We start from the raw sequence: 12,326 nt of genomic DNA, 5'->3' as shown, positions 1-12,326 counted from the left end.
CAGGATCTGGGGTAAGTCTTTTAGATGTTAGTCTTCACAACAGTCCTCTGATGGAGGTATATTCACATTATCCCCATGTCCTCAATGAAGAAATGGAGAATATTCTAAAGAATCTTCAAAAACGCTAGTAGGACTGAGTTTCACAAGGTCACAACATAAAAGATCAAAATAAAGAAATCAATTCCATTCCTATATACTAGCAACAAACAATTGGTAAGTGAAATTGAAAATACCATTTACAAAACACTGAGACAGATTTTTAAATCTGGAAATACTTATGGGTAACTCTAATAAAATATGTATAAGAACTGTACAGTCAACATGGCAAAGCATTGCTCAGAGAAAATAAAGACAAATAAATGAGAAGATACACTGTCTTCATGGATTAGAAGACTCAGCATTGTTAAAATGTAAATTTATCCCAAGCTGATGTATAATCTGAAAGCAATCCCAATCAAAATCCCAGCAGACTTTTTTTTTAATTGACAAACTGATTCTAAAATGTATGTGAAAATGCAAAGGGCCTAAAAGAGCCAAAATAATTTTGCAGAGAACATTTTGGAGGACATACATGACCTTATTTCATGACTTACTATGAAGTTTCTGTGATCCAGGCAGTGTGGTATCAGAATAAGGATAGAAATAGATCGATGAAACACAACAGAGAGTCCAGAAAAAAACCTATCTGTATATAAATGGTCACTTGATTTTTTACAGACATGCTCACGTCATCCAATGAGAAAAGGATAATATTTTCCACAAATAATGCTGGAATAACTGGACCTGCATAGTGAAAAAGAATAGATAAATAAATAAAAAGAAGAATCTTGGCCCCTGCCTTAAATCATACCTAAAATTAACTTAAAAAATTGATCACAAAGACAAATACTGTATGATATCACTTATACGTGGAATCTAAAAAATACAACAAGCTAGTGATTATAACAAAAACGAAGCAGACGCACATATATAAAGAACAAACTAGTGGTTACCAGCTGGGAGAGGGAGGGGGGAGAGGTAATATAGGAAAAGGGGGATGGGAGGCACAGACTATTGGGTATAAGATAGACTCAAGTATATACTGTACAACACGGGGAACATAGTCAACATTTTGTAATAACTGTAAGTGGAAAATAAACTTTTAAAATTGTATAAACATTTTTTAATTTAAAAAATAAATAAAAAGAAGAAAGCTTTTAAAAAATGCTCACAGGTCCAGCTGATTCTAGGCTGGGCCCTACGCGGAGACCACGACGGTGGGGCGGCCGAGCCACAATGCCCAGTGAAACTCTCTGGGAAATCGCAACAGCTGAAGTGGAAAAACGGGCAAGTAATGGAAGTGAAGGCGATGGAGTTGAAACTGGAGAAAAGTCTGTTTTCTTCATTGGCAGTAAAAACGGGGGAAAGACTACTATTATTCTAAGGTGTCTTGACAGGGATGAGCCACCAAAACCAACCTTAGCCTTGGAATATACATATGGAAGGAGAGCAAAAGGACATAACATACCAAAAGATATTGCTCATTTTTGGGAACTAGGTGGAGGAACCTCTTTACTGGACTTAATCAGCATACCAATCACAAGTGACACCTTACGGACATTTTCTATTGTTCTTGTTTTGGACCTTTCGAAACCTAATGACCTTTGGCCTACCATGGAAAATCTGTTGCAAGCCACAAAACTTCATGTAGATAAAGTGATGATGAAACTGGGGAAGAAAAATGCTAAAGCACTTTCTGAAATGAGACAGAAGATATGGAGCAATATGCAGAAGGACCATCCAGATCGTGAATTAATTGACCCATTTCCAATTCCTCTGGTCATAATTGGAAGTAAATACGATATTTTTCAGGATTTTGACTCTGAGAAGAGGAAGGTAATATGCAAGACACTTCGATTCGTTGCACATTATTACGGAGCATCATTAATGTTTACCAGTAAATCAGAAGCTCTATTACTAAAAATACGTGGCGTTATTAACCAGTTGGCATTTGGCATTGACAAAAGCAAATCAACATGTGTGGATCAGAATAAACCACTGTTTGTCACAGCAGGATTGGATTCTTTAAGTCAAATAGGATCTCCTCCTGTTCCTGACAATGACATTGGAAAGCTTCGTGTCCATTCGCCAATGGAATTGTGGAAAAAAGTGTATGAAAAGCTCTTTCCACCAAAGAGTATCAACACGTTAAAAGATGTCAAGGACCCTGCCAGAGACCCTCAGTATGCTGAAAGCGAAGTTGATGAAATGCGAATTCAGAAGGATCAGGAACTGGAACAGTACAAAAGAAGTTCTTCCAAGTCTTGGAAACAAATTGAGCTTGATTCCTGAACCTAATGCAACTATAGGGTATTTATTTCTTCTTTTCCAAATACAAGTAAGATTATTTTATTACTTAATATTATAGTAATAAGTGAGGAAAGTCTAGATTTGTAATTTGTTAAAGGAAAAGTGGAATTTCTTGTATTAGTGCAACTCCCTGCATACTTTTAACTCTCTTAAATGGGAAAAATTTGTATAATTACATGCAATATTTTTTTAAAAATAAAAAGAATCTTGAAGGACCTAAAAAAAAAAAAAAAAAAATGCTCACAGACCTAACTGTAAAAGCTAAAACTATAACAGATCTATAAGAAACAAAAGAAAATCTTTGCAACATTGGGATAGGCAAATATTTCTTACATAGGGCCTAAAAAAATTGACCCATTTTAAAAATGATAAATTGGATTTCATCAAAATTTAAGATATCTTCTTTTTGAAAGGCACCATTAAGATAACCAAAGAAACTACATGTTGGAAAAAACTATTCATAACACATATGTCTGAAATAGGATTTGTATCCAGATATTTAAAGAATTCTTACAACTCGATAGTAAGGAAACAGCCCCAAATTTTTTAAATGGGCAACACATTTCACAAGAGAAGATATACAAATAATCAATGTGCACATGAAAAGATTATTAGTCTTCAGGGAATACAAGTTAAAAGTAAAATGAGATAATATTAACCAAGTAGAAGTCTAAAGTTCAAAAGACTGACAACACTAAGTATTGACAAAGCGGTAGAGCAGCGGGAACTCCCCCACACTGCTAGTGAGAATGTACAACAGTCCAGTCGCTTTGGAAAATTCTAGCAGTTTCTTAGAAAGTTAAACATACACTTACCATATAACCCAGCAATCTCACTTCTAGGTAATTACCCAGGAGAAATGACAACAGACGTCCCTACAAACACCTGTGTGTAAACATTCAGAGCAGCTATATTCATGCTGACCAAAAACTAGAAACAACTCAAATTCCAATCAATGGTGAACAGATACATGCGCTCTGGGCTAGTCCATACCATGACATCATACTCAGAAGTAAAAACAAACAAAATACTGATCATGCCACAGCATGGATAAATCTCAAAAACACTTGCTAAGAAAAATGACCCAGAACAAAAATGAATAAATACTGTATGATTTTATTTATAAATTCTAGAAAGGATAAATTTAATCTAAAGTGATAGAAAGCAGATCAGTGGTTCTCTGGAGCCAGAGGTGGGAGATCTGTGTGACTAGGAAGAGGTACAAGGAAACTTCTGGGTTGATGAAAATGTTTTGGATATTGGTAGTGGTGGGGGTCAATGGGTATAATGATTTCTCAGAACTCATTAGACTGGACACTTAAAATGGGTGCATTTTATGATAATTATATGTTAATTATTACTAACATGATTTTTGTAAATAAGCAAAGGATGGAAGCTGTTGGTTTTATTATTATTACTATGTCTTAAAAACTATGCTAAGCCCTTTATGTGTATCATCTCATTTAATCCTCTCAACAGCCATCTGATATATATACACTCACATTACGCCATTTAATAGAGGAGAAAACAGAGGCTCATGAAAGGACGCGGAGTAACATGGCCCAAGTTTTCACTACTAATAAGTAATCCAGGATTAGATCTCGAGTAGTTTCAGTCAGTGAGCGTACTGCCTCCAAAACACAGAGGAAGTCCGCTTTGTACACCTAAGTAATTCTCACTCAATTAATGGTTGTAACGGTTCGGGCACTGCCATTTGCAGAGGTGATCATTAAAGTCCACCCCTGGGAATGTCAGGGTCACAGGCATGTGAGCATGTGGGGTATCTCTAACTTGAAGGACAGCTCAAGAGTATTGGGACCCTAGTCAGATGGGACAAATTTCAACACAGACCTCAGCAGAGAACTCAGAAGCTGAGTTGAAGAAAAGGCTCACATATAGATTAAAGCACAGCAGTCATGAGCATCACGGGACTCCCACAACAGGCCTGGAACCCCAAGTAACAAGAAAAACTCTAAGCAAACCCCACCCAGGGTGGGACTGACGTTCCAAATGCACTTCGCATACTGATCAGCAAGAATCAAGGATGAGGCAAGGCTTGGCAGGGCAGGATGAGATGTCCTAGTGAGCCTGGGCTGACCAGTGGGGTTGTCCCAACCCCAATCTGAGACAGGTCACTCATGGCGGAATGGAAATTTCGCCTGTACATGGCTCCCTCTGACCTCAGATTCTCCTCTTGTTAACATCAGGAAAGTTTATCTTGGGAAGTTTCCCTGCTTCTCTGACCCTGCCATTGCGCAGGGTGAGATAACACCCTGTAATTGTGACTTTGGTCCTGAAACGATTATTCATCCTTTTCCACTTAAGGTTGGTGGCCCATGCTCACTGGTGACCAACTCTTCCCCTAATCCCTCTCCCCACACTTTTTCTCATGGTTCATTGCCTTCTGGCTTTTGTTGGATGCAATTGCATGAGGCTAGGGGGGAAGGGGAACAGGGGGAGGGCTTTGAGTATTGGGCCCCAGCTCAGGAATTAAGAACTGGATGAGAGGGAGAAGAAATGACAAGACTTTTTTCTTCAAAGCCTTAGGAACTTCATGAGAGGATCTTCTCAATAGATTACCATTTGTATGGGCAGTACCTAGAGCTGCTGAATCCAGAGGTGTGGACGGCAGTGGGGAGATTTCTGGCCCAGTGGAGGAGATATTTGAAAACCCTCACTTAAATTGTCCCTACATAAGCCACAGGTACGCCCTGTATGTACCCTCAGTCAACAGGCTCTTCCCTGCCCTCCTCTGGGACCCTAAGTTATGTTGGATCCACAGGAGGAGTTACCATACCATCCTCCCAACGTCACTGAGAAACTGTCATTCAATGGCTGTCATGGTTTCAGAGAATGAAGCTGAAGAACTATACAAAGGACTATACAAAGGACAGATCATCAAGGACCACACTGAGTAGCTGAAGTGCTAGGACAATGGGGTGCCATAGAAGGACACTGACCAGACAGTGTCAGAACTATGCTTTAGAGGGAAATGCTCCAACAGCCAGAGTGAGGATTGACCAGGATGAGATGGGTATGAGATCATGAGATGGGCCTGAGGCATCAGCGGTGACGGTGGAGGGCACAAGACAGATTCCTATACTAAGGAGTTTGCAAATTTTTTGGTGTGGCTGTCCATCACCTTTTTAACAGCCTCTGGCAATTGGGGGAAATATGACATAATAAGTTCTGTCTCCAAGGTAGAAATCAGAACCCAGATCATTTCTAGACTCCCTTGTCACAATCCCACAAACACATGACCAGCCTTCATCAATCAGATGCTCCAGTTGGGAAGTGGCCAGTGTGATGATGGACTCTGCTTGGAGCTCACTTGCAGTTTTGCCGGCATAGGAAACAACAAAGGCATTCAGCTTTCAGGGCAGCATGGTTGCCCCAACTGCCAGCTCAGTAGCAACATCGGGGCTGGTAAGAGCAGTGGTTTGTAATAAAGCTGGATTTCTGGCATCTAGCATTCAGTGGCAGCTTCAATGATGGCAGTTTCACCATTGAGCCAGATTTGCAATGTGGTTTTCGATGTTCTTAGAAGCTTGTCCTCAAGCCAGTTTCTCCATCTTGCCCACCATTTCTGGGAGCTTCTCAATATATTTTCTTCCTAGTTATGTATTCTGCCATTTGCAACTAAGAAGCAGAGACAATTCTTAGACATTTAGGAGTAATATTAAGAGGATTTAGTGAGCTAGTGGCCTAACAAATGGTACAGTGACTGACACATAGTAGACACTCAGTAAATACTTGAAGTTCTTATTGAGTAAATAGAGAGAAGGAAGGAAGGAAGGAAGGGAGGGAGGGAGGGAGGCAGGGAGGAGGGATAAACAGCGTGTATGTAGTACAAGAAACGAAAGAGTGTAGGATGACCCACAGATTTCTTTTTTTTTTTAACATCTTTATTGGAGTATAATTGCTTTACATTGGTGTATTAGTTTCTGCTTTATAACAAAGTGAATCAGCTATACATACACATATATCTCCATATCCCCTCCCTCTTGTGTCTCCCTCCCACCCTCCCTATCCCACCCTTTTAGGTGGACACAAAACACCGAGCTGATCTCCCTGTACTATGCAGCTGATTCCCACTAGCTAGCTATTTTACATTTGGTAGTGTATATATGTCCATGCCACTCTCTCACTTCGTCCCAGCTTACCCTTCCCCCTCCCCATGTCCTCAAGTCCATTCTCTGCATCTGGGTCTTTATTCCTGTTCTGCTACTAGGTTCTTCAGAACCTTTTTTTTTTTTTTTTAGATTCCATAAATATGTGTTAGCACACAGTATTTGTTTTTCTCTTTCTTACTTCACTCTATATGACAGTCTCAAGGTCAATCCACCTCACTACAAATAACTCAAATTTGTTTCTTTTTATGGCTGAGTAATATTCCATCGTATATATGTGCCACATCTTCTTTATCCATTCATCTGTTGTTGGACACTTAGGTTGCTTCCATGTCCTGGCTATTGTAAACAGAGCTGCAATGAACACCGTGGTACATGACTCTTTTTGAATTATGGTTTTCTCAGGGTGTATGCCCAGTAGTGAGATTGCTGGGTCATACGGTAGTTCTATTTTGAGTTTTTTAAGGAACCTCCATACTGTTCTTCATAGTGGCTATAACAATTTACATTCCCACCAACAGTGCAAGAGGGTTCCCTTTCCTCCACACCCTCTCCAGCATTTACTGTTTGTAGATTTTTTGATGATGGCCATTCTGATCGGTGTTAGGTGATACCTCACTGTAGTTTTGATTTGCATTTCTCTAGTGATTAATGATGTGTGCATCCTTTCATGTGTTTGTTGGTATCTGTATATCTTCTTCGGAGAAATGGTCTTCTGCCCATTTTTGGATTGGGTTGTTTGTTTTTTTGTTATTGAGCTGCATGAGCTGCCTGTAAATTTGGAGATTAATCCTCTGTCAGTTCTTCCTTTGCAAATATTTTCTCCCATTCTGAGGGGTGTCTTTTCATCTTGGTTATGTTTTCCTTTGTTATGCAAAAGCTTTTAAGTTTCATTAGGTCCGATTTGTTTATTTTAGTTTTTATTTCCATTTCTCTAGGAGGTGGGTCAAAAAAGATCTTGCTGTGATTTATGTCATGGAGTGTTGTTCCTATGTTTTCCTCTAAGAGTTTTATAGTGTTTGACCTTACATTTAGGTCTTTAATCCATTTTGAGTTTATTTTTATGTATGGTGTTAGGATCCACAGATTTCTGACTCAGACAGCTTTGTGGGTGGCAGTGCCATCATTGAGACATGGGAGAGAGAAGATGGTAGGGGTTTAAAGAGAAGACGGTAAGTCAAGTTTGGGAGTGTTGGGCTGAGTTTCCCCTGGTACAATCCAACTACAGATTTCCAGCATCTAGTCGGATATTTAGATCTGAGTTCAAGAAGAAGCTCAGGGCAGCAGACGATGATTTGGGGATGATCAGGACAGAGTGACGAGTATGGCAAGTGGGAGAAACAACCTACTGAAAAGAGGAAAGAGCAAAAGATGGAATCCTGAAGGGTACCAGCATCTATAGATGACTTGAGGAAGAGTTGCTCACAAAAGAGACTGAGAAAAACCGCCAGAAGTTCAAAGAAAACCAGAACCTGCTCTTTAGAGCTGAGCCTTGTGGACCGAGATGCAATCAAAGACCAGCCGGCTGTGGAAAAACCCAGGCAAAAACAAGAAATCTTTCTGCTTTTGCTTCCACAGTGTTTGTGCCAAAACACCTTCCCAACCTCCTTGCTGTCAACAGTCATAGACAATTGACCTATGGACCCACTCACTTCTGGCGTGGGCTAAACAATGTGCAAGGCCATTTACATTTGTTGTCTGTTTAATCCTCTCAGTTACACTGTGAATGAATTGTTATATTTACTCCATTCATCTGATGAAGAAACTGAGATTCAAAGAAATAAGGTCATGTGCCCAACTTCCTGCGGGGCTGGTTATGAGAATTTGCTCAGCAAGAGATTCTGAGACTCTGAACAAGGGTGGAGAAAGGAAGCATCCAAAAGAGCAGTCAGTTTGCTTTGTAAGAAACCGAGGCCTAGAGCTTGTTACTTGCCTGAGGTCACATGGCTAGTGACTGGATCTAATCTCTGGGTAGCTGCCTTCAGAAACCAATGGTGATAATGATGACGATGATGATGATGATGGTGATGATGACTATTATGATGATGATGATTATTAACAATAATAATAACAATAATTGCTGCTACATTTACAAGGCACCTATTATGTCCCCAAACCAGTGTTTCATGCTTTATCTCACATCATCTTCATGACAACCCAATGAGGGAGGGGTTATCATGAACCCCCTTTGACTGTGGGTGTAAAGGGGCTCGAAGTGCCACCATAAGCAGTGATAATTGTTCGACTAGGGCTTGGGGCTGGAAGTGAACACGCAGGATGGGACAGAAGGACAGGCTGCCGAGCACCGTGGATGCTGGTTCCTCAGACCCAGAAGCAGCCTCAGGGAACAGACAGCCCAACCCCAGTAAGGGAGACATTCTGCCCAGACAAACCGCAGAAGCATCTGGGTCACTGCTGTCTCCTGCCCTCTGTGAGCTTGTAGCAGGTTGTGCAGACCTCGGGGATGAAATGAGCAAGGCTGAGCCCTCCTGTCCCGAGTGCTGGCAGGGACACTGTCCTGTGTGCCATGGGGCTCATTCCTCCAGGTATTCCCAGACCCAAGACCTTGAAATGAGCCGGCCATGAGTCTCCAGGTTGGGGCGGTGGGCAGAAAAGGATCTCCAAATGGCAGACCCTGGAGGGGATTTCAACACCACCATGGGGGTTCTGTCCTTAGGCTTTTCTTAGTCTTTCTTCCAGAACTAGGACCACCTAGGCAGTTTATTATATCTGAAACAATACTTCAGTATTCCTAGCAAAGGTACCTGACTTCTAGAGGATCCTCAGTGCCTAGTAAGGTGTCAGCTACATAGTAAAGATACATATTGATTGATCGCTTACTATGTGGTAAGCGAGGTGCCATGAACCTGACTTCATTATGTCCTTTAATGTTCACTACAACCCTATGAAACCAGCTCTGTTATTATCTCCGTTTTACAGATGAGGAAACCGAGGCTCCAACAGGTGAAGTGACACTCAAGGTCACATAATTAAAATGTGGCAGAACTAGGATTTGACTGGAATTCATGCTCATAACTTTGCCACTACAATGCCTTGTTGGACAAATGAGTGAATACGTGTATGTGTATTCATGTGTGTGTGTGTGTGTGTGCGTGTGTGTGTGTAAAGGCGACCTAATTTGGTGGAGACATTTGAGAATCTTGGGCTTTCAGCTTAATGTTGCTGTATGAAGGCTGTGTGACCTTGGTGAAGGAACTTCACATCTCTGAGCCTCAATTTTCTCATCACTTTTTCCAAATATCCAGTTATGGGAAAAGGAAGACAAAAAGTGACTCTGAAATAACAGATATGAATGCAATAAAAATACAACATGTGTGAGTGTATGTACAGACACATATGTGTGTGTATATCTGTGAATGTGGCAGTTTCCTAGGCAGGGTTGTGAATGTGTGTGCACATGAGTCAGAACTCATGTGTGCTTCCTCTCTGGCCCTGGTTATACACTAGGGGTACAGGAAAGGTATCCAGAGCTCACTCATCATACCTGTCTGCCTGCCACCCTTATAAACCTTTCTTTCCTAGAAGATGGCAGCTGCCTCCCAGCTGCTGAAGTCTGGGATATGACATGAGCGGGAGCTAAAGGCTGCTTCCAAACCAAAGCCACCACCTGCATGTGTGTTCAGCCCCATGCCCTGCCCACTTGCCTCCTCTTAGGCCAAAGCTATTCCCTGGGAGATCTCCCTTAATCTGGGTAAGTGGGCCAGTTCTGACCCCCTAAAGAAAAGGGAACCTCAAACAATGTGGAGGGGTTGGGGGAAGAGGGGACCTGCTCCAGGTCTCAATACCTGCTCTTACTCTCTCAGTATCCTAAGTAAATGCACCCTCTGTGAAGATGGGGACCTGGTCTTGTCCACATAGAGTTGATGCTCCATAAATATATGTTAAAGACCTCAACTAAGTTTATGTGAACCTCAAGAATTTTGACTTAGGCAAGTAGCAGCTTCTATGTAATCATCAGTGATTCCATTTTAGTAAAGTCCAGTGATCAGCAAAAAAAATTTTTTTTAAAGGGTCACTTTTGTAAGCCCCATTTTACAGATAAGAGAACTGAAAAACTTAAGTAACTTACACAAGGTCACACAACATGTAAGGAGCCAAGACAACATTCTGAGTCAGTCTGTTCAACACCAAAGCCTGTGCTTGTTCCACTGTGCCCAAAAAGCTATCAATCTTAGGGCACCAGGTCAAGTCAAAGGTGAGACAGCTGGAGTTTCCCAACCCACCCTGACAAGGAGCCTTAGCCAGGGAGACTGGGCAAGAGGGGCTGAGACCATGGCCAGGGAGGGCAACTACTCGGAGATGAACTTAGCAATACTCTGAGGGGCACAGTCCTGCCTGCATCCTCAGTTTTTTCATCTGTAAGCTGGTCTAGCACACCACATCTCTCACAGCTGGCAGAGACTGGAGGAGTGTTCCAAGTGGAACACTACAAGATATGGCCAGAGTATGGGGTGTGTCTTAGGGAGTGGGGGTGTGTGACAAGGTTGGAGATGAAAGTCCGTCGAACAGCAGGTGGCAAAGCTGGATAGGAAGGTAGGACCGGATCCTGAGGGTCTGGGGAAGCCTTCTGTTTAGTTTCCCAAACTAGGTGGCTTAAAACAACAGAAATGTATTCTCTCCCAGTTCTAGAGGCCAGAAATCCAAAATCAGTTTCACTGGGCTAATACCGAGGTGTCAGCAGGGTTGCTCTTCCTTCAGGGGCTCCAGAGGAGAATCTGCCCCTTGCCTCTTCCAGCTTCTCGTGGCTACTGGCATTCCTTGATTTCAGCCGCATCACTCCAATGTCTGCCTGCATGGTCACATTGCTTCTCCTCTTTCATCTGTGTCCTTTTCTTCTGTTTGTGTCTAAAATCTCCCTCTTATAAGAAAGATGTTTAAAAAGTAAGTAAATAAATAAAACGATATCATGGAGATAAGTAATTTTTTAAAAAAGATCATATATGATGGTATATAGAGCCCATTAGGATAATCCAGGATAACCTCTCCATCTCAAGATCCTTAACTGAATCACATTTACAAAGACTCTTTTGAAAAAAAAAAAGTTGTTGGGGAGGTGACATTTACAGGTTTCAGGGACTAGGACTCGATATCTTTGGGAAACATTTAAATAAGTTTATATTTTATCATGGTGATAATAGGGGAAATTGGAAGCTTTCAGGTAGCAGAGTGACATGATGAGATTTCTTTGCAAACATAAATGTGGATTTCTCTCCTATATCCTGTGGGAAGTCCAACTCCATGCACAAGATTTCTGAAAAGTCCCAGAGACTTACAATCTTTGGTCACTTCTGGCTCCCTAGTCCCCTGGATTCACTTTCTCAGTTGTATGATCCCCTACACTCCTACTCAAATGTGGAGTTAAATCTTTCTTCCTGATCTTCACACACACACAAAAACACTCACTGATACAAAACAGTAGTGTGTGCTAATGACTTTACTGAAGATTTTCAGTGTCAGAGGGAGTTTATAACACACAACGCAAACAATTTTAAATTAAGTGTTAAATATTGGGTTGGCCAAAAAGTTCGTTCGGGTTTTTCCATAAAATGTTACCCAAAATCCCGAACGAACCTTTTGGCCAACTCAGTACCTTGTTCTTATATGTCTTTGAGACACTCTGGCCACCAGGTCTCTTATTGGCCACCTTTTTCTCAGACCTTCTCTTTAACCTCCTGCCACATGCCCAGTCCTGTATCTCTCCACTCTTTTTCTTACCACTTCTCTTTTCCCTGCAATACCCCATCTCCAAATTTCTGTAACATCTAAGGCTGAGCAGTTAAGATATGTCCTATCCACATATCCAGGTGAATTATTATTTTTCTATGC

The 12,326-nt window shown here is 41.3% G+C and overlaps 1 protein-coding gene across 1 annotated transcript; it reads left to right on the top strand.

The window, feature by feature from the left end:
* Positions 1 to 1,218: 1,218 nt before the first annotated feature.
* On the top strand, positions 1,219 to 2,990 carry LOC308629249 (cytoplasmic dynein 2 light intermediate chain 1-like). The gene has a single exon (XM_081256855.1). The coding sequence runs from the start codon at positions 1,276 to 1,278 to the stop codon at positions 2,329 to 2,331; it is 1,056 nt and encodes a 351-aa protein (XP_081112981.1). The 5' UTR covers positions 1,219 to 1,275; the 3' UTR covers positions 2,332 to 2,990.
* Positions 2,991 to 12,326: the final 9,336 nt, after the last annotated feature.

This window comes from Mesoplodon bidens (genome assembly GCF_964165515.1).
Source record: "Mesoplodon bidens genome assembly, chromosome: 15".
Lineage (NCBI taxonomy): Eukaryota > Metazoa > Chordata > Mammalia > Artiodactyla > Ziphiidae > Mesoplodon > Mesoplodon bidens.
Note: the sequence above shows the minus strand (reverse complement) of the source record. Positions and strands in the feature narration are given on the sequence as shown.